Genomic DNA, 23,386 nt, shown 5'->3' with positions numbered 1-23,386 from the left:
GGCTGGGGAAATAATACCCAGGTGGGGAATGCCACTGCAGTTGGACTCAGATCAAGGCACACATTTTACGGGGAAAGTCATGAAACAAGCCTGTGCCTGCTAGGGATTAAACAAAAATTCCACATCCCGTACCATCCGGAATCTTCTGGATTGGTAGAACGAATGAATAAGACCCTAAAAACTGCATTAGCCTAAGCAATCGAGGAGACCGGGAAGGGGTGGGTGGAGTTACTCCCACGAATCCTAATGAAATTAAGAGCTACCCCGAGCCGAACTACCGGACTGACCCCCTTTGAGCTAATGACAGGAAGAGCCATGAGATTGCCAAAAGTATTAGTATCTGGAAGTGAGGACGTAGGACCTTGCAAAGATACGGAGGTTCGTCATGGAGCTATGTAAACAGTTACATGGATTACGAGCGCAAGCTAGGGACCAACAAACCATTAAAGATTTAGAAAGGGATAAATAAAGGGTTCAGGTACCCCCCCATAGGGAGCCAGGTCATGGTGAGGTTAAATCCCGGTGAAGACCCGTATTCTCACCAAAATGGACCGGACCCCACCAAGTGATCATGATCAGCGATACATGCGCTTGCATAGATATGGGGGGTAGTGGTAGATGGAAGCACTGGACCCAGTTGAAACGATTTGGATCTTAACCGACCGGTGGACACTGGAAATGTCGTGTTTTACAGGATCTTATTCCTCCTTGGAACCAGGACATCCTCCAACGAAGGAAGCCACAGACCTCAAGGCCTATACTATAAGATGGCTGAAACCACTAACTGTGATTCCAATTCGTGAGCCTTAATGGTGGTAGTCGGTACAACAGTAGATTTAAATTGTAGCATTGGACTAACGGGCATAACTCAATTCAATACGGATCTGAATCGACATTGGGGGTGGACCAATAATAAGGGCCTGACAGTAGTAGTAAACAAGGCCTCAGAGTGCTTCATGCTAGAGAAGGAACGGGGAAGTTGCACTTATAGGGAGGGGGCACAAATAAGGTGCACGCTGTCTTTGCCCAATTCTCAGGGAGGCCTCAACCAGGGGACACCAGGTGGAGAATATGCCCGGCCTCAGGTACGGATCAGTAGTGTTGGGACATTCGGGTCCAGAATAGATCCACCACCTCTGCTCCAACAACCACTCTGGTTACAACTCTTTATAGTACCACCACACATCCCCCTCCCACATGCCCGTCTATAAAGACGGGAGCCACAGAGGGACTAGTAATAAAGGAATCTAAGAGGATACATTTTGGGGTGCGGCAACGGCTACTTACGGTGGTCCTAAACCTCACGGATATCATCCTTCCTAGCTTCTGTGGGAATGAGACTATAAGTCTGTACAAGAATCTGACTCAGCGAATCCTTGAAGGCCCGGAATCCACAACCATGAGATTCAATATCAGAAAGGGGATAGAACGAGGTCGAACAAAAAGGGATATACTGGAAACGCTGGGCAGGGGTTACGCTGCGGGCCTTGCAACAGTGAATATCATAGATCTGTATGCAATAGACGACCAGGTCAATACCTTGACGCAAATCTTAAGGGGTTTATTGGGAAGGGACATGAATAACCAAGCCCTACAAGCGCGGTTGGGAGATGGCGCAGAAGAGGAACTGTTACAGGTGGCCCATAGATTACAGAAGCATGCCAAGACAATAAATTTGATCCACACAATGGGGAACGACTTAAGTAAACGATTACAAGCCGAGATAGTTTGCTCCGGATATGGGGCCTGGATATTAAGTGAAGTACAACATAACTTGGAGCAACTCCAGAATGGGGACAAAGCAGATTGGATCCCGAACAGCATACTTAACAATTGGACTCTAGATAAAAAAATGAATAACACGTGCGAGGTACGAAGGAATAGTCACGCATGAGTGCCAAGATTCAGATGTATTACCGAGTGGGTAAATATGATCGGATTTGTGTTGTCCATACCACAGTATGATGTAACAAAGGGAGACCCCTTATACCAGATCGATAATATCGGTGAAGTAAGAAACCAAACTTGCTTGTGTTACCATCAGGCTGCCAGACAGGTGATTAAAATTAACAATAGTACCAAAGGCATTGACATAACCGACTGCTATAAAAATAATACGCCACGAATGATGATTGTGGATTCCACCAGATAAACAGATGTATGCTGAGTATTACTCCTCTTGAACACGATCTTTAGACCATCGCTGCCCCCCAAGGAAACGGAGAGTGGTGCGTGAGCACGGGGGCAGCTAACCTGATGATTAAGACCAGGGGAGGAGTCACCTCCTGCGTCCTCATTAGCCCTAACTTCTGTTTCAGACCCAAGGGAGAAATAGACATAAATGGCTATCACATACATCCCAAGACAACGGAAATCATCCATGGAACAGTCACTGATACCCTCCGAGAGGTATACATGGAGGCGGTATGGGAACCGCAAGGCAAACAGATACCGGAATTAAATGAGGAACAATTACATTTGGTGCAAGGAATCCAGAATCAAAGACGACAGTATATCCAGCTGATGGAAGAAATAGACAACCGACAGAGAGACACTAACGCAATGCTGGCTGATCAGCCCTGGTACTCAAAGCTGCGGGACATTGGACTTAACATTCAAATTCACCCATGGATAAGAATATCATATGTACTTGTAGTAATACAGGGCCTGGTTCTGATAGTCATGATGGGATTAACATGTGCATGAATTAAACAGGCCAAACGACACGGTAGAGCACGCGCTATGATTAAGGCCATAAGGGATGAAAATTTAAGCAGTCCTACAGGAAGGACTTACCTCATATAACTCTGTGGGAAAGGTCTCAGGAGATCCTGAAGCTTGGGAGATGGCAACCCAGGTGAACGGACCTATTTGAAAGTTGCCTACAGGGAGATAGTTATCGGAAAATATGGCCAGCTTGGCATATAGCCAAGGGCCAAAAGGGGGGAAATGTAAGAGAAAACTTTGGCATTAGGGGTACCAGCGGGACAAGGGCGAAAGTGCTAGTTCTTGCACCGACCCATAAGGAGATAAAAAGCCTCTCTACGGTCTTGTACATTCCAATACCAAGGCTCCAGAAGGTAGTGTTATGGGTTGGGATACCAGATAGCATTTTTCAACAAGACATGTTTATGTGTGAGAACCTAAACAGACATTGATAAGACCTTGCGAAGAGGCTCGAGGCAGACTCACGGGCATCAAGGAGAATCAGCAAATTCTAACCTGATGAAGTCATCCGAGTTACGGTCTAGGGTGGTTACGAGATCATGGCCTGTCAATCCGAAGTAGCACCGACCGATAAGGTAGTCCAATCAGAGAAGTAGCACCGATAAGGTAGTCCAATTAGAGATCTAGGGAGGTCTTGCCCGGGAACGGAGGAGTTTTTGAAATGTATAAAAGTTGTACGATTGTGCTGTTCAGAGAGCATCTCCACTCACAGGCGGCTGTGATGAGAGGTGTTCCCAGATGTTCGTAATAAAGATAGTTATACCTTGCCATTCGGCTCTGTCTGCTAACTCCGGGGGCTGTTACGCAGGTTGGGGCGAGCATCGACCCTTTATATCAGAGGGTCCACTCCTGGGAAGCGAAGCCTTCCCAATTTCCCCCTACAGTGAGTATTTCACGTCAAAAAATAGCGCACAATCGTGGTGAAAATAGGGGTCTTTGACCCAGCGACAATGAAAGAATGACAATATATTTACAAGTTAGGATGGTGTGTAACTTAAGAGGGGAACTTGCAGGTGATGGTGTTCCCATGCACCTGCTGCCCCTGTCCTTCCCCGTGGTAGAAGTCACAGGTTTGGGATTTGCTGCAGTGCTTCGTGTAGATGGTATACACTGCAGCCACGATGCGCCGGTGGTGCAGGGAGTGAATGTTTAAGGTGGTGGATAGGGTGCCAATCAAGCAGGCGGCTTTGTCCTGGCTGTGTTGAAATCCATTTACTTATTCTATTAATATCTCTTTGAAACTTGAAGTTGTCTTAGCTCTTTCCTTCACGATACTTTTAGCTGGCTCTGGAACTCAGCAATGCCTATTGCATGAACCTGCTATTAGAGTCAACTTGGCTCAATGGTAGTACTGTTGCCTCTTGTGTCAGAAAGTTGAGGGCTGAAGCCCCACTCCAAGACTTAAGCATGTAATCTCAGTTGACAATTCAGCACATGGTCAGAAGTGCTGTCTTTTGGAAGAGACATTAAACTAAGGCCCCATCTCTGATTAAGTGGATGTAAAAAAATCTCTGACACATTTTGAAGAGTCAGGTTAACAGTCATTCCTCAACTAATACCACAAAAAACAGATGAACAGTCATTCTGCTCATCTGTCTGTAGGACTCTGAGGTAAACGTGGTAGCCAATTTTCTTTACATATGAAACAAGTGACTACTCTTAAATAACAACGTGAAATGTTTTGGCTATAAACACAAGTCTGTTTTCTTCAGAAAGAATATTGATAGCACGGGGCTATGCTATGGGTAAATGTAGCTCACTATTTCAGTCAACCGCTCCAATTACTTTGCAGTGCAATTCATAACTGACAGAGGAATGCTTCAAATTAGAATGTTAACTTTGTGGCAGGCATACTATACCACAATAGATTACTAAATTATGCATATAGATAGATAAGTGTAGTTACTTTAGTGTTGCTCCCACTTCCATCTTTTTTCCATAACTGTATCTAGACCTGGGAGACTATCACTCTCTGATACCTCAGCCTAAACTGTTTTTGCTATTTTCCTTAATTTGCTCCAATGTCTCTTAAATGAAAGGAGCAGATTAAGGAGAAAGGCAATTTTCCAAGCACTACACAATTTACCAAAGTGATGAGTATTAAGCAATTTGTAAAGGGCATATATGGCAAACTAATACTAGTCTAATTTTCCTTCTCTGATCCTCCCAACCTCCCTTACTGACCACAAATCATCAAGCACAGTTCTCTTTCAGATACCGACAGATCTGTTGTATATTTTCTTTTCATAATAAGATAGATATACATCAATTTTGAGCATCATTTTAATTATCTTTAAAAAAAGACAAACTTAGTCATTTAAAAAAAACTCCATTTAATCACTTTTTAAAGAAACTTGACGTTTTCATCAATGGAAGGAAACAAGATTGCAGATCACCATTCACATTTCAACCAGCTATACCACTTTAACAATGTGCTATTCCAGTATGATTAACCATAAAAGAAATGCAAAAATAGAGTTTACTCAACAAATTGGTTACAAAAATTCACAGATTTCAGATTGAACTTCAAAAATTCAAAGCAACTGTAAATAAATTATTTATGAAGACAGGTCTTAAATAGAGTTGCAACTTTTTGTCCACTGTCCACAATTTACATTATGATACATGATGTACTGTAGCCCTTGAAATACAAGAAGACTTGGAAGGGTGACTTGGCACATGTGGTTTGCAGAATTACAAGTATTATACAAGACTTCCTCCAGATGAAAAAGCAATTTCCTGGGTGAAGTTTGAGAGAAGAAGGAAGGATGTTTAATTAAAGGAGAAATGTAGAAGTTAAAACTGCGGGCAGATTGGTTGCTTAAAGTTATGAATGTGTTAATTGCAGTAATTAGTACTGAACAATACCCTTACTGAATGGTAATCAGTCCACAGTCATACCAGATTAGCTCCTACACAGTTGAATAGAGCAAGTGTCATTTTTCTCCTTACAGATTTAATATTTTATTTCTTCAAACTCTGAATTACAGTAATTTCTGATCATTTTTCTTCAGTATGTGGTTGCAAAGACCTAGAAACTGAAACAGTGTACCTGTATTTACAACTATGTACACCGTTAATACTTCTGCTGTGATAAGTTGCTCTTGGGCTTGTAAGGTGACTGCTCCATTTTAGTTGCAAATGTTCATGGTACTTCAGTTTCTAAACGCCTTACTTCCTTGACTACCAGGTCAATGTTTATGATTGGATTGAAGTACAAAGCCCAGTAAAATAAACAGTCACAAACAAATTGAGGAATTATTGGCCACAAAATAGCAACAAGGATTCCTTGGCTCGATACCTTCCAGAAATGACTCCACATTTTCTGAGGAATAGTCCTAGAAGAGAACATTTCAATTATTTGCACGATCAATGGATTAAATAAATGATTAGAATACTAATTTAGATTCAAAATAAGAGAGTGTAAAATTGATCGATAGGATGTGGGGTTGTAAGCTCAGCTCAAATGTCAAACAGGATGCCAAAGTTGCAAATGGTCTGGTTCAGCCCAAGATAGTGGCCACGGAGGGGAACGGAATCAGTTTGCAAGGGAGAAGAGTTCGTGGTCAGGACCAAAGATGATGAATTTAAGAAGTTAGGAATCATCTGAGACTTGATACGAGACAACTAGTCTGACACCACAGATGTCAACAGAGGTTATTAGGATAAAATGTGAAAGATGGCCCTATGCCCACAGATGGTATCACTGACATGTAACATGTAGATGAAAAAGATGGGGCCATGGGTAAATACCTGGTGGATCAGGAGGCAGCTGTGCAGGAGAAGGAAGACAAGTCAGTAATGAAGATGGACTGGATACATTTGGATAGGTAGGAAAGGAAGCATGCAAGGGTTGTACCAAGGAGCTGGGCAACAGATGAGGATGATGTGGTCAAACACTGGAGGATCGAAGATAGATGATGCATCACAGTCACAGCCATAAAGAAAGACATTTATGACTTTGGCTAGGGTAATTTTGACAAGATGAATATCCATGACCGAAAGTATATATTTTAGTGATGCAGAAATCGTGAAAGTGAATTAAATCCTATCTAAATAGAAGTTGGGAAATAATTAAACCGAAACTACAAAAGACTTTTGAGCAGCAAAGACGGTGACACAAAAAGGCCCGGTCTTCAAACTCAAATGAAAGTTGCCTTCAAAGCTTGTATTCACTCAGACACGAACCAGTGCCTCATTGTTATGGACTGTAGCATAAACCAATACAATTTTCTCACCCCGCCCCCCCGCACCTCTTTACATGTGCAACAGGCTTCCTGCGCCTGTTTGCATAGATGGGAAAAAAAATTCAGGTAGTTAATTCGCAATAGGTAAGAAATTAGCCAAATCTTTTGCCAGCACGTTCATTTGAATGAGGAGGTAAAACGTACAACAAAGCCTATGAGCAGTCAGAACTTGATTGCAAGTTCGGGATGTAGCACATGCGCATACTTGCGGTCAATTTCATAGGCGGTATGATAGCGTACTCAGAGTATGTCATCATACCGACCGTGAATTCAGGGCCAATTTTGGGACCAGAAGGTGGAAAGATTCACTACTCTGATGAATGTTTATACTAATTTAACAGAAAATTATTCTAAAGCATTTAAAAAGGAAAACTTAAACAAAGTACGTGGGATTTGTACAAATAATTAATTTTAATATATTGATGATACAAACAAAATAAAATCAGACCTCAGGACATGTAAAGGTGATAAATTCTTTATGGAACTCCATTCACCTCCCGTTGGATTGTTTTTCTGTACCTCCTTTCCTTGTCTGTGCTAGTTAAGACATTATTGATATTCATAGGAAAGGACTTTTTAAGCCTGTAGATTCCCACACAACATTCATTTATTTACTCAAGTTTCAGGAGAGAATCACTTTTAGTTACTCATTAACAACAAAAGTAGAAACATCTTCAGCTCATCTACCTGAGTCCTCCTCTTGACCAGAGTCTCCAGAATGCAAAGCCTTCCAGGACCGATAGAAGCATTGCATTGACGATTATAAAACGTGATGTCCAGTAGTGCATGTCCAGCCAATCCCAAGCAAATTCAGCAATTAATTGATATGGTATCAAGGAGTATTTCACAAAAAACTCAGCCCACTGCTTCAAGCTGATATCATCAGACTTTAAAAAGAAAGATTGGCAAAGTAATTTTACATATTTAGGAAAATCCAAAAACAGAGCTTTCATAATGTGAAATTCTAAAATATATTTCATGAAATTAATTCAGTAAAGAACTGGAATATCAAACCCCTTGCATTTGTAAACAAAAAGTTGAAGATAGGTGGTTATAGCATTAATCATATTCTTGGAGAACAGGAAAACCACAATAAGTACCAGAAGTATGAATCTATTTAAAAATATCTGTCAGTTCACTGACTGGTGAGTCTCCCATACCATTGATCACACCACGTACCTTAGGCCGAGGCCAAACAGTGCTTCTGGGGGATGGGGAGAAAGGGAAATTGAGGTGCAGATGGAAGGTTTAGGCATCTTGCAGCTGTTACTGACTTTTTGTACTAGGTCAGGAGACCATTAGATTGGGGTCAGGGAAGGGATGAAGACCAATATGGTGAGGTGCACTGGCAGCAATCAGCCCTCAAACGCATAATGGGGATGGTGTGTGTAAAGTAAATGTGCGAGTGGGAAGATGGCAGGACAACAGACCTGCACCATGGCTGGGAAAATCGATTTAAAAGGGAACTTTATTTATTTCAAAATGCAGTTTATTAATACAAATGAAAAAGGTCATTAAATGTTATAATCTACTTTAACTTTAATAGTGGCCAGGATAAAGGAAATCCTCATGGTGGTTCCATCTCAGATTTGTTTTTATTGGGAAAATGAACAAGCAGCATTCCAGACATGGTTCTGGAATGATTGATGGTTGTGTCCCTTTGACCATACATTTGTTATTGACGCAAGAATAATGAGATCGAGTCCGAGTCAATGCCAGCCCTAGTCAACGCCACGCTTCTGTGTATCACATGCAATAGGGGATATATACTTGTGAAAATGCACTCTACTTAATCCTGATCGTCCACTTTAGGGCTCAAGTGTGGAAGGGTGCAGCTTCAGGGAAAATCACAATTGAAAACCCAAGAGCAGAACTGAGCAAATGTGGAAATAAGTAGCATATATGAAGGCAGAAGAAGTCAGTCCCGCTAGAAAGGTTGATGGCATTCCAAACATGGGTAAATATTCTCTCGCTCTCAATAGACTACTTGGTCACATACCAGATCTGCCAGCACCTGTGAAACCATATCCAACCCAATTATCTATGAAAAACGACCTAGATGTTCTATTTAAAACCAAAAAATTATGAGTTCATCAGAGTAACTTAAAATCTCAGAGTTACCAAATGATTGGCTGAATGGTATTATAAACCAGACAAGGAGTTAAATTCAAAAATAACCTGGAAGCAAATTAAACCGGACCTCAGCACAAATACAAATACAAGTATGATGCCAAGTACAAAGGTGAAAGGAAAGTAAGCTTGTATGGTTCAGACAATAACCAACAATGAAATTAATTGTGTGTCCAGATTGCAATATTAAATTACTGTAAAAAAAACTTGAGAAAATAAGTAATTTAGTACATTCACCAATATAAATAGATTATTTCATTAAATAATTGCACATTTAGGAAGCAAGTAACAAAATGCCTGTACTACTTACCCAGTACTTGCGAAAAATATCTGCATCCTCAGTCATCTCTGTTTTCTCAGGAGAAATGGTGTGGATAAGTGGCAGAAATGTTTCTGAGTAATCAAACAGGTAGAGATACAGCATGGTCAGCCGTGGGGAGCTCTTCAGTGCATACAGCAGAAACAGTGACTTGCCTACATGCATTGCCTGAAAAAATAAGTATTTGTATTCGACAGCAAGCAGAGAAGAAAAAAAACTTACTGAACTTAAAGTTAATGTTAGACAATTAAAGCTATGGAAAAGGATCAAAACAAAAGTTAGCACAACTCCATCAACTAGACAGTCACAATATAATGCATCTTTAAAAAAAAAAATGGAACCCAAAGGTTAACACATTAGCATTATCAGTTAAAAGAGGTACATGGTTGTATATCTCAGGCTGACGGTATGCAAAATGCACCTCCTATGGTACAAACCTAGCACTGAGAACCTCGGATTAACAAATTTGAATCCCTCATCATTAAGACACATATAAAACAGAAACAAAGTGATAATTCATTGCACCTTTAGAGGAAAAAAATAAACTATACAGACCACTTCATTTCAAAAACAGTTACCTTGTATTCCCAGAGATTCTGAGGGGGTTTGACTCCAAGTGCTTTTACATTGTCCAATTCCATTAGAATGGCTTTCCTATGAAGCTCTCTCTCAATATTGAAAGGGGGCTTTGAAAACTCATCTTCACCTAGAGTCAATAGTAACCTAAAAATACATTTACATGGAAGAATATAAAGCTTTTGAATAAACAATCTAGAATTTCACTTCAATGTAATTTGATAAATCTTCTGTCAAATTGGTCTTAATATGCTGATATTCAACACCATTATCCACTGTATTACACTAGTCTAATGTTTTAACTTACACAGTTGTTTAATTAGTTATCTTTACTGCTCAGTAGAACAAGAATAAAATAAAATCCTCTTAAAATAATCAATCATCCAGATTTATGCTATCTTTGATTCCTTCAACCGGACAATTCTGTTCAGGTCCTAAAATGAACAGGCACATTGCTGTTAAGTGAAAAATTATCTTCTGAAAACCACCACCGTTGGAGGTAAAGTTAGTTCCAAACAGCCAGCACTTGGCCGGACAAGGCTTTGGTACGAGAAGCTTTTGACCTGCAGTCTGGTTAACTGAAACTGTTGCATAGCAGGAAATGGCTTCAGTAGGCAAAGTTTCCCCCGCAAGCCCTACTATGAGCAAAAGCGTGAGATGAAGGGACCAACGACTCAGTATTCTCAGAGCTCACTGATGGATTGGATGAGATGTACATATCTCAGCTCCACAGAGTGTGAAAGATAATGAAAAGATTCCAATTTGCGATGGTAAGGAATTATAGGATAGAAGCATGCACCCGAAATTCCTCTTATGAGCGCAATTACACTGGAGTAGTGACCTTGTATAGCTGAATTCAAAAAGTAAATCTCACCTTCCATTAACTTCCTCCTCCAAAAACCTCTCTTTGTAAACAGCAGCCCATTGTCCCAACTGCTCTAACCAGAGTGTAACTTCTTTTGCAGTCCATTTAGTCACAGGTTTGTGTACAAGAAGATCTTGTTCAGTCTCTCTGCTCCAGAGATAAACTAGAAACACCACCTAGCACAAGAAATAACCGAGACAAAGAACTTCAGTGCTAATAGCCCTATAATAGCAATTCAATTGGCATTGCCTTTTAAAACAATATTCATAATTTTGAATGTACAAGTTTTGTTCTTCAAATGCAATGTTACACTGGACCCTCAAACAGGACAATTTTTAGAGTATCTATAGCTGGAAAATACAGGGAATAGCCAAACATTAAACTCATGGTAGGTTATTAAAAAAAAAATCAAAGGAAACAACTTATCTACCGTTAGGCTGTGGATTTTCACTTGAAAACTGACCAGCCGACTATTTCCACCACTGCGCCACCCGCCACCCCATTTATATTGATAGTTTAAATTGCAGACTGCGAGCATAGAACCCCAGGCAGTGTATACATTTGACAGTGTGTGGTAAATCAGTTATAATTGACAGACAGAAAAAGAGTATGTAGTTATTTGGGAAATCATAGAATGGTTACAGCACATAGAGGCCATTTGGCCTGTTGAGCCTGAGCCGGTTCTCTGCAAGAGCACTTCAGCAAGTCCCACTCCCCTGCTCTTTCCCCGTAGCCCTGCAATTTTTTTGCTGAGATAACAGAGGATTGATGAGGGCAATGCGGTTGACGTGGTGTACATGGACTCCAAAAATGAGTTTGATAAAGTGCCACATAATAGGCTTGCCAGCAAAGTTGAAGCCCATGGAACAAAAAGGACAATGGCAACATGGATACGAAATTGGCTAAGTGATAGGAAATAGAGAGTAGTGGTGAACGGTTGCTTTTCAGACTGGAGGAAGGTATACAGTGGTGTTTCCCAGGGGTCGGTACTAGGACCACTGCTTTTCTTGATATTTATTAATGATTTGGACTTGGGTTTACAGGGCACAATTTCAAATTTTGCAGATGACACAAAACTTGGAAGTATAGTGAACAGTGAGGATAGTGATAGACTTCAAGAGGATATAAACAGGCTGGTGGAATAGTGGATACGTGGCAGATGAAATTTAATGCAGAAAAGTGCAAAGTGATACATTTTGGTACGAAGAATGAGGCAAGGCAATATAAACTCAAGGGTACAATTCTAAAGGGAGTGCATGAACAGAGACACCTAGGGATTTATGTGCACAAATCATGAAAGGTGGCAGGACAGGTTGAGAAAAGGTTAAAAAACCATACAGGATCCCAAGCTTCATAAATAGGAAATCTATTTAGCAGAATCGGTACAAAGACAAAAAAGGAACTGTATTCAAAACGTTTACGGATAAAGATCAGTATCGTCAAGCCCACGCAAGTGAAGAGAAAATAAAATCTCCATGCATAAATCCCTTTTCCAATAATAGCTGCCTGTTAAATGAATAAAACAATTCATTTCAGAAGCAAAATACTGCAGATGCTGGAAATCTGAATTAAAAACAGAAAATGCTGGAAACACTCAGCAGATCAGGTAGCATCTGTGGAGAAAGAGAGTTACTATTTCAGGTCAATGACCTTTCATTGGAACTCAAATTTGCACTGCCTCACTAAAGCCAATGTGTTGGGCCCTTTTTTTGTCAATCTTTTAACAAGCAGTTTTGTCAAGGTGTGAAAATTGCCTAAGTAACCAATTCAATGATGTTTTAGAGTTCTTGTCTCGGGAGCCTCCCATCAACAAGAGCAGGCATCGACGACGAGATCCAACAGCGCCTCCAGTGCGCCAGTGCAGCCTTCGGCCGTTTGAGGAAAAGAGTGTTTGAAGACCAGGCCCTCAGAACTGACACCAAGCTCATGGTCTACCAGGCTGTATTAATACCTGCCCTCCTGTATGGCTCAGAGACATGGACCATGTACAGTAGACACCGCAAGTTGCTGGAGAAATATCACCAACGATGTCTCCTCCGCAAGATTCTACAAATCCCCTGGGAGGACAGGCACACCAACATCAGCGTCCTCATTCAAGCTAACATTCCCAGCATTGAAGCACAGACCACACTCAGTCAGCTCCGCTGGGCAGGCCACATAGTCCGCATGCCAGACACGAGACTCCCAAAGCAAGTGCTCTACTCGGAGCTCCTTCATGGCAAACGAGCCAAAAGGTGATCAGTGGAAACGCTACAAGGACACCCTCAAAGCCTCCCTGATAAAGTGCAACATCCCCACTGACACCTGGCCCAAGACCGCCCTAAGTGGAGGAAGTGCATCAGAGAGGGTGCTGAGCACCTCGAGTCTCAATGCCGAGAGCATGCAGAAATCAAGCGCAAGCAACGGAAAGAGCATGCGGCAAACCAGTCCCACCCACCCCTTCCCTCAACGACTATCTGTCCCAACTGTGACAGAATCTGTGGATCTCGAATTAGACTGTTCAGCCACCAAAGAACTCACTTCAGGAGTGGAAGCAAGTCTTCCTCTATTCCGAGGGACTGCCTATGATATGATGATTAGAGTTCTTGTCACCTCATCAGGTGAGAGGGCTCAAAAATTGTTGACAATCAATTTGGCAAGTGCTTTGGTTTAGGCGCAAATCCTTTAGCAACCAACTGTGTCAGATACTCTGAATAATGAAAACACCACCTCTTAAGAAGGTTATTTCTCTTGCTGTTGAGGTGAAAGTAATAATGATGCTAAATGGGCCAAAAGTTTCTCAAATTCTCAGGAACATAGAAACATAGAAACATAGAAAATAGGTGCAGGAGTAGGCCATTCGGCCCTTCTAGCCTGCACCGCCATTCAATGAGTTCATGGCTGAACATGCAACTTCAGTACCCCAGTCCTGCTTTCTCACCATACCCCTTGATTCCCCTAGTAGTAAGGACTTCATCTAACTCCTTTTTGAATATATTTAGTGAATTGGCCTCAACAACTTTCTGTGGTAGAGAATTCCACAGGTTCACCACTCTCTGGGTGAAGAAATTCCTCCTCATCTCGGTCCTAAATGGCTTCCCTCTTATCCTTAGACTGTGTCCCCTGGTTCTGGACTTCCCCAACATTGGGAACATTCTTCCTGCATCTAACCTGTCTAACCCAGTCAGAATTTTAAACGTTTCTATGAGGTCCCCTCTCATTCTTCTGAACTCCAGTGAATACAAGCCCAGTTGATCCAGTCTTTCTTGATAGGTCAGTCCCGCCATCCCGGGAATCAGTCTGGTGAACCTTCGTTAAGGACGTATGGCCGTCTTTTAAAAACATTGTTGTGCTGCACTGCAATTTGTATATTGTAATGAAGCAAATAAACAGAAATACACTGTTTTCCATAGCAACTGTGACCAATCTTCCCTCTAAGCTGCGTGCACAGTAATCTGTGTGGTACCGCATAGGCCGCTTTCAAGCTTTTTGAAATGCTACGCGTTTGCAGAAATTTAAAGGGACCACTCATTGAAATAAACAGGCCGCGCACAAAGACAATTTAGAGGGAACATTGAAAGTGACCGTTTTTACATTACTGTAATTGCAATCCATTCTTAGCTTCTTGCCAAACTTGATACAGTTAACATGGATAAAAGAATAGAATTGTTAAGTGATAATTATTTGGCAAAATCATTATTCATTGAACAGTTTTGTTTACTTAAGGTAGCTATTGGCGCACATTCTGTAGTGTAAACAGGATATTACTCTTTTTTCTTTCTTTCATTAAATTTGTAAAGTGATTATGCATGCTGCAATAATTTTAGTAATCACACAATATGGCTGGAAAACATTTAAATATAGGTCACTGATTTAGAACGTCTTTGGAGTCCAAGTCAAAAATCATCCAATCACTCAGCTGGAACATAATGTGATAGGAGTATGGACGCCTTTCGAACAGGAATCTGTTATACTTACTGCCACACAGGTTAAAGACGTTAGTACTCCTGAGAAAAAGCCACCTCCTCGTCGCCATTCCCCCGAGTGATTGAAAGCTCTTGATTGTTCATTGCCATACTTCTGGAAAGCCAAAATGCTGTTTGAGATTTTTATGTTGTTCCGTGTCTCCTCCTGTCGTCGTGTGACATCATCAGGAAACAGCTTCTCAACAGCATCCCTAGAAAGGGGGAGGGGGATACAAAACAAGGCAAATATGATGACTAAAACACTTGTAAACATTTGACTGTTACGATATTTTTTTAAAAAAGAAACCCGAAAAGGAGGCAAGTCCTATATTACAGGTCACCACAAATGCTGAAGAGATATAAATCAAGTAGCTAGCATTAATAAAACAGCAACTACTGGCAAATTCTGTAAGTCTTCTGCATTATCTCATTAGTGATCAGTTAGGAAACACATAATGAAATATAATCAAAGCTATACATGTGAAATTTTGATTGAAACAAATTCCTCACTAATGGCTTAAGCTATACAAATCAGGTTCATTTCTTGGTTGGAGCCACATTCGCAAACTTTAAGCCAAGGCTGCAACAATTGGCCTCAGAGTAAAATAAAAACAAGTTCCTGTTCCAGATCACTATTACATAGAAGATACAGCACAGAAACAGACCATCCAGCCCAACTAGTGTTTATGCTCTACTGGAGCCTCCTCCCATCCTTCCTCATCTATCAGCAATACCCTCTCTATTCCTTTCTCCCTCATATGCTTATCTAACTTCCCCTGAAATGTATCTATACTTCACCACAACTACTCTCTGTGGTAGTGAGTTCACATCACCCTCTGGGTAAAGAAGTTTCTTCTGAATTCCCCATTTGATTTCTTGGTGACTATCTTATATTGATGGCCCCTAGTTTTGCTCTTCCCCACAAGTGGAAACATTGTTTTATGCAGTCACCCTCTACTGGAAAGTCCCCACATTACAAGATCAAGAAATTTGACATCCAATTCCTATGTTTTGATCGTGGAGCGACATGATTGGGACCCAGGAGAGGCATGAGTTCAGAGCCCAGAAGAGGCAAGGGTCCAGGGGCAGCACGGGCCAGCCCACACTGCAATATGTGTGCGCACTAGGTCAGTGCAGCAGAGCTGGTCTCCAGTCGTCTTGGTTAATCCTTGCCACTGGACCAAGGCCTAGCTCTGTCAAGTCCGTGTGGTGGCTGGTGTGCAACGGCCACAACACGTTAAAAAAATCCACGCACAGGCATCTTCCACCTTTCAGGATGTAGTTCGGGACCTGGTATATTAGGTTTTTCATTGAAATACTTGTGAACTCATTCCTTTTTGGCGTGGAAGCAAGTCATCCTCGATAAGAGGGACCGCCTCATCATCATCATAGGTGCTCCCTCGAGGGACCGCCTATGATGATGTTTCACCTGGTTCAAGTTCCCAAGCTAGTGAGCAAACAGCAACTCATCCCATATTGATTCTGTAAGCAAGGTGCTGGAGCTAGACCAGACAGCAATCAAGCTCATACAGGATTTAATTTGCAAACATGCATAGCCTTTGTATATGGACTTCTAGCTAAAAAGAGGCCGAGTACATAAATGGTCACTTAAACGAGAATCAAGGAGAAGCTACAAGTTGAAGTGAATCATTGGGGTCGGAGGCTTCCCACGGGCAGATGCGTGACCTGCAAAAAATCTACCCATTTATCTGATAGTCCGGGAGGTTCGTAGATTTGCACTCCTGGGCCTCTATGTGTAGGCTTGTGTAGAGCCCATGTATCCCAGGGACGCATGCGGTTCACAAGTACCCCTGGGATCACGCGGGCATGCCCAATAAAAGAGAATCTCCATTCATACTTATGGTGATTCCGCATGTACAGAATCACCACAAGTATGAATGGAGATCACTTAAAAAATACACAAACAGATGAAAAAATAAAAAATACACCAACAATTAAAAAAAATTACATTTAAAATTAATTAAAATGCCATTTAATTAAATATTTTAAACAAAACTTTAATTTGAGAAAAATAATGTTTCAATGGGGCTAAAAATAAACTTACCTTATTAGATAGGGTTTTTAATGTATAAATGAGTGATAAAATGTTTTTTCTTTTTTTTAAAAAAAACTCTTACGCTGATATTTATAGGTGTAAGAATTTCAAGGGCATTCGCTGGGCAGAAGTTGGGCAAATAGCCCACTCTCCACCTACGAAGGCCCTTTTCTTTCAGATTCGTTAGATCTGTCAAGAGGATTCTAGACAGATCACAAGTTCCGGGTTTAGGCGCATGCGCAGTGCCTCTACGGTTGCGTGCGCACCTTGTACGCACCCGTAGGGGCTGGAAATTCAGCCCCAAATTGTCTGTTGGAAGGATCAGATCAACATTTGCAAAGATCCTAATATGTCGTACAGACGGAGTGATGCCTGGTAATCAGCTGAACCCTCTGTAGTAATCACTATTCATTGTGTTTTGAGCACCGTGTTTGTCCATGGAACAATGAGACTAAAAATATTTTATCCATCGCTGATCAATGATAACTGCTGCTCATTGGCCGTGGCAACCATGTGATCATAATACATACAAGGATAGTGGCATCACTGTGCAGCTTCAGCTGTTTTTTGACTACAAAAAAAATTTGCTTCAAAAATAGACAAAACATAAATTGGGAGGGTAGTGCTACTGCTGATAACATTGCTTCGGGCTAGCTAAAACTATGCGAACTTCAGACATGCAGACAAAAGTGAACCATGTTCAACAGTACTAAACCTGCAAGCAAAAGCTAACGCATGGAAAAATAATGTACTTATCATACAGTAGAAAAGGGAAACGCCATTAAAAACTTAATAGATTGTCAATTTCACACCCTCATACAAAAAACAAAAACTGACAAAATTACTTCAATTATTCAGTGTTTTGTTGTATTCAATAGGAATTAATCTAATGAATTTATCATATGCTCAGCTTCTGAAAGATATCTTGTGCACACGAAGATAAGTTGGATTCAAAATGTGATCCGTACCTTAAGACAATATTGACTTTAGGAAATCCCTCCCATTTCTCTCTGCATTCTGGGCATTCTGTTTTCCTTGAAGCATCCCACCACAGTGCCAAGCAATGCCGGCAAAAACTGTGTCCACAGTTCAAAGTAGTTGGGTTTACTAAAATTTCATAGCAGCAATGGCAGGAAAATTCATTGGCAGAGAGCTGACAGGATGGTTCTGGTAATGTGCTGTCCTCCAGCTCCTCCCACTGTTCCTTGTGCTTTTGCCTATTGCGGAATCCCACATCGCCCTCCATTCGATTACAACTGAAGTTTTGCAGGTTTGATTTTCTTATTGCAGCATCAAGATTCTGTAATTAAGTGTATTAGGACATATCTTAATTGCATTGTCAACTAAAGGAAAAGTGAAAGCCAATTGTCCTTGTTAAATTGAGCACTCGAAAGAGCTGCACCCAAGCTTACATGAACGTTACAACATCTGGAAGCAGAACCAACTCGCTGAACTGAATGAAGCCACAAACCACTGCCTTAGATTCCTGGACACAATCCCACCTCTATGTGAGAAAATTAGAACATGTGTTCCTTCCTGGAACCATTAAGTACTCCAGGTCATATACAGGACTAGTTAATACAAGGTAATGCTTCCTCTACCCACGGCAACTACCACACCCGAACAAGTACACAAGGTTGTGAATTCAAGTCCCACCATGGAATGTTGTGAAATTGAATTCAATAAATCAAATATGCGCGTTGGCATCAGTAAACACAAAAACTGCTGGATCGCTGTAAAAACTCAATTGGTTTATCAATGTCCTTCGGGGAAGGGAAACTGCCCCCCCCCAAACTGCTCTGGTGTGTGTGTCTAGTCCACACTATTTGGATGACTCAATGCCCTCTGAAGAAGTCTAGCAAGTCTCCCAGCTGCAGAGGAACTAGGGAGATGGGCAATAAATGCAGCTGTGTCAGTAACACTCTGTCCCAATAACAGAAAAAAAAACTTACACCAGTTGTCATATTGTCATTATCTGCATCAGCCGTCCCTATGGTGCTAATTTAATGCATTTAGTGTTGAATTGTGGACAGTTTTGCACTGGGGATCAGAACCAGTAGGAACATGTTCTAATTAGGGCATCCAGTTATCAAATAGATTTTCCTCGCCTACATCAGCACCAGATCTGAATCAAGGTACCACAGGTGAAAGGACATTGTTAATACTGAGGAAGATTGTGACAAAATACAAGATGACATCAACAACTTGCAGTTTATAGAATGCCTTTAACATAGTAAAACAACCCAAGGTTCTTCACAGGAACGTTATCAAACAAAATTTGACACCGAGCCACATAAGGAAATTAGGATAGGTGACCCAAAGCTTGGTCAAAGAGATAGGTTTTAAGGAGCATCTTAAAGGAAGAGTGTTACAGAGGTGGAGAGGTTTAGGGAGGGAATTCCAGAGCCTTAAGGCCTTGGCAGCTAAAGTCATGGCCACCAAAGATGCAGCGATTACAATTGGAGAAATGTAGATATCTCGAGGGGGGGGGTTATGGGGCTGTAGGAGATTACAGAGATAGGGAGGGGCGAGGCCATGTATGGATGTGAAAATAAGGATAAGAATTTTTAAAATCAATGCGTTGCATAACTGGGAGCCAATGTAGGCCAGCAAGCAAGCACAGGGGAGATGGGTGAATAGCACTCGATACGAGTTAAGACACAAATCATTTAAATTCAACGCAGGTTAACAAAGCCACAAAATGTGCAAACAAAGCACTGGGGTTCATTTCTAGAAAAAAATAATTCAAAAGCAGGAACTTATGTTATACGTATATGGAACCTTCATTGGACCAAAACCACTTAAATTAAAGAGAAAATCTACAATTTAAAATAACTAACCTGCACCAACAAAAAATATCATTGGAACATTGTCATGGCTGCAAATACAGGCTTTGGAACACAGAATAGCTCCCTGCAAACTATTCAACTTCCCATAGCAGGAATCTTCATGGCCTCCAACTGTGATTACCTATTTAGCACAAAATGGCAGCCAGTTGTGTGCTGTGGACACATACCAAAGAGCAGTTTTGGACATGACAAGCGAGCCCCAGGTGGGCAGAGGAAACGTTTAAAGGACACCCTCAAAACCTCCTTGATAAAATGTTACATCCCCACCGGCACCTGGGAATCCCTGGCCCAAGACCGCCCAAAGTGGAGGAATAGCATCCGGGAGGGCGCTGAGCACCTCAAGCCTGGTCACCGAGAGCATGCAGAAACCAAGCGCAGACAGCGGAAGGAGCGTGCGGCAAACCAGGCTCCCCACCCACCCTTTGCTTCAATCACTGTCTGCCCCACCTGTAATAGAGACTGTAATTCCTGTATTGGACTGTACAGTCACCCGAGAATTCACTTTTAGAGTGGAAGCAAGTCTTCCTCGATTTTGAGGGATGCCGATGATGATGATAATGATTACACGTTTTGCCCAAGACCCTTACAGTCAGGAAATGCCAGACTGGCTGGATTCAAACTAAAGTCGTGAATGCAAAGAGACAGTGTACAAATCTTGGATGTGCTTCCGTTTTTGTTTTTAAAACTATTGGTCTGGTGACAAAAATGTATTCCCCTGGCTAACGTCTTGCCACTTCTACCCAGTCTGGCTTACATATGACTCCAGTCACACACGATGTCCTAATGCCCTCTGAAGTGGCCAAGCAAGCCACTCAGCTATAAAACCAATGACAACTTGGGATGAACAATACAACCTTACCGACGTCACACACATCCCAAGAACAAATAAAAACACTGCTCCACTTGAACAACAGAATTGTACTTTTATAGAACAGCACATCATATGACTTACTGAGAGCAATTCAATGGGAAATCTGCCAGTAATAAATATTTTGATTTATATAGTGACTTAATGCATTGAAACATCTCAACAAGCATCATGCAATGAATTACTTTGAAATGCAGTGACTTACCTAAGCAAACATAGCAATCAATCTGGACTACCAGCATTCCACAAACAGCAATGCGGTGGACAACCAGTCGGTCTGCGTTTTGGTGATATTGCTTGAAGAAAGAATGTTGACCAGGAGAAATCTCTTCCTCTTCCTTGAATTGCATCATATATCAACCTGAATCATCAAAATAGGCAGATGTGATCTTAGTTTTAATATTTCATCAAAAACACAGCATCTCCAACAATTCAACACTCCATCAGTATTGTGCTCAAGTGTGCGGTTAGATTAAACATGCAAATCCTAATTTGGGGCTCAAACCCACAACTTTCACCCAGTGATGACAGTGCTACAAAAAATGAAGAAAGCCAAACAACCCAAATAATCATCCAATCATGGTGTCTACAATCCTCTTGAATGAGTTCATTACCCTACCAGGAAGAGCAATCAGGTTTTAATCACTCCTTGTGAAGTGCTTCCCAACATCAATCCTGAACTTGCCTTACACGTTTATACCCATGTCCAATTCTCCTGCATATGTCATTTAACTTCAAATAGTGCTCAAGATGAAGCTTTTCTAGTGTGTCTCCTATTTTATACAGCTATATACCAATTGAGCACATTCATATGCAGTTATTTTGTGGCCTAGAAAGTAAAAGAAGTCAAGCAAGACTATGCCATTGGATCAAATATATGGTATAGACAGGACATGAAGAGAGTGCTGAAACACAAATATAAGTTGTGTTTTAGGAACAAATCTAGGAAGTGGCATAATAAGGTAAGTATACTTATGATTAGGAGCCACTCACTGTTCAGGATTATGGGAGTTAACTTACACTATGTATTTTCCTACATTACAATAATCACAACATTGAAAAAGTAAAAAACTGTGTGAAGTGCTGAGAGAGATTTAAACAGGACATGGTTTCCTACATACATAAAGCGCATTTGTTTTACACTATCAAGACTCCCTTTTCTTAAAACAGCCAACAGAAGAACATTAATTTATTTTGTTAAACCATCCACTGTGTCCAAGATTTTTGTTTCAGGCACCTTCACATGACATTACCATGCCCAATTCATCCCAGACTCTCAAATCGTTTTCTGAAAAAACTCAATAAATAAAATACACACAAGGAATTTATATAAGAGTAACCATTCCAACAGAATTCATAGCTGTGCCACCCAATAAGTTATGTAGCTGTTTCAAATCCAAGTTATTTTAAATAAATCATCAGAGGTGCAGCCTCTATATGGGTGAATTTACTCTACCACTCCTTGACATTGCAGATTTTAATTTGATAGCGAAATACACTCGAATAAAAGGATGGCTTTGTTTGCAATCTATTATATAAAACAGACCCCGTTGCACTTTGAGTTCATGAGTGTATTGTGCGTCAGCCCTGCGAATAATTGCTGATTTAATAGCCTATAATAAAATGGAGCCCGATAATATGGACCTGAAGTAAAAAACCGAAAGAGGCCGATCGCAGCTCGCTAGCCCAGAAAGAAGACTTCTGGACCCACTGGAAAAATCTTTTTTTAAAGCACAAATACCTTCCAAATGAATTGCCTTTTCTTCATCACACACCTCACCCCCAGATCAGCGTGTACCGCCTATCCCAGTCAGGCCGCCATTAAAGTTTCAGCCAAAAAAAATCCCTTGACAACAAACTGCCGCGTCACTCCCGAACCGTCCTCCTAGCCCATTGGAGCGCTGCCATCCGTGCCAACCAATCATACCCTGCGGCTGCGTCACGCCAGGCGGTGAGTGGCTGCAGTGCACGTCAATTAAACGCGGTGACAAGCTCGTGGTGACGGTGCAATTCCTCCTCTGCCCCCCGGAGAGAAGCCGGAATGTGCCGTTGATTGCGTTCGTTTATCAACGCGATGGCGTAAGGGTTAATCTAGTGCGGGATTTGGAACTTAGCTTCCCTGACACTCACCCTTACCTTATCCAAGATAAAATTTCAGTTCGGACTTTCCGATTGATCTGCGTCAGGGAGCAGAGAGCTCACTAACTTTTTACTGGACTAGACACTTCTAGTTTTAACAAAGGATTCAAACCCCCGAACATTCTTGGCCTCTGAACTCTGGGTGGGGCGCTTCAATGTCCATCACCAAGAGTGGCGTAGCTCCTTGACTGACCAAGTCCTGAAGGACATAACTGTCAGACTGGGCCTGTGGCAGGTGATGAAAGAACCAACGTGAGGAAAAAAAACCTGCTTGACCTCGTCTTCACCAATCTACCTGTCGCAGATCCATCTATCCGTGGCAGAATTGGTAACAGTGATCACCACACAATCCTTCTGGAGATGAAGTCCCGTCTTCACATTGAGGACACCCTGCATCGTGTTGTGTGGCACTAGCACCGTGCTAAATGGGATAGATTACAGATCTAGCAGCTCAAAACTGGGCAACCATGAGGTGCTGTGGGCCATCAGCAGCAGCAGAATTGTATTCCACCACAATCTGTAACCTCATGGCTCAGCATATATCTCACTCTACCAGTGCCATCAAGCCAGTGGACCAACCCTGGTTCAATAAGGAGTGTAGAAGAGCATGCCAGGAGCAAGAACAGGCGTAACTAAAAATGAGGTGCCAACCTGGAGAAGCTGCAA

General features: G+C 41.5%; 2 protein-coding genes across 2 annotated transcripts in view; both read right to left on the bottom strand.

Annotated features, from left to right (window-relative positions):
* Window positions 1-23,386, bottom strand: part of cops3 (COP9 signalosome subunit 3) — a 283,931-nt gene that overhangs the window by 76,732 nt on the left and 183,813 nt on the right. The window lies entirely within an intron of this gene.
* LOC139281122 (bifunctional apoptosis regulator-like) lies at window positions 5,044-22,436 on the bottom strand. The gene is made up of 9 exons (XM_070901091.1): window positions 22,323-22,436; window positions 20,787-20,942; window positions 17,833-18,164; window positions 14,822-15,020; window positions 10,874-11,040; window positions 10,002-10,146; window positions 9,415-9,591; window positions 7,662-7,861; window positions 5,044-6,065 (listed from the first exon to the last, which is right to left on the bottom strand). Exons 3-9 carry the CDS (start codon window positions 18,108-18,110, stop codon window positions 5,873-5,875), a joined length of 1,359 nt encoding a protein of 452 aa, XP_070757192.1. The 5' UTR covers window positions 18,111-18,164; window positions 20,787-20,942; window positions 22,323-22,436; the 3' UTR covers window positions 5,044-5,872.

This window comes from Pristiophorus japonicus, chromosome 15 (genome assembly GCF_044704955.1).
Source record: "Pristiophorus japonicus isolate sPriJap1 chromosome 15, sPriJap1.hap1, whole genome shotgun sequence".
Classification (NCBI taxonomy): Eukaryota; Metazoa; Chordata; class Chondrichthyes; family Pristiophoridae; genus Pristiophorus; species Pristiophorus japonicus.
Note: the sequence above shows the minus strand (reverse complement) of the source record. Positions and strands in the feature narration are given on the sequence as shown.

Coding starts and splice junctions, on each gene's coding strand:
- LOC139281122 (XM_070901091.1), bottom strand. CDS start 18,110: ATGGAGGGCGATGTGGGATTCCGCAATAGGCAAAAGCACAAGGAACAG. Junction 11,041..14,821: donor CGTCTTTAACCTGTGTGGCA/GTAAGTATAACA, acceptor TTCTTGTGCTAG/GTGGTGTTTCTAGTTTATCT. Junction 7,862..9,414: donor ATATTTTTCGCAAGTACTGG/GTAAGTAGTACA, acceptor TTCTTTTTAAAG/TCTGATGATATCAGCTTGAA.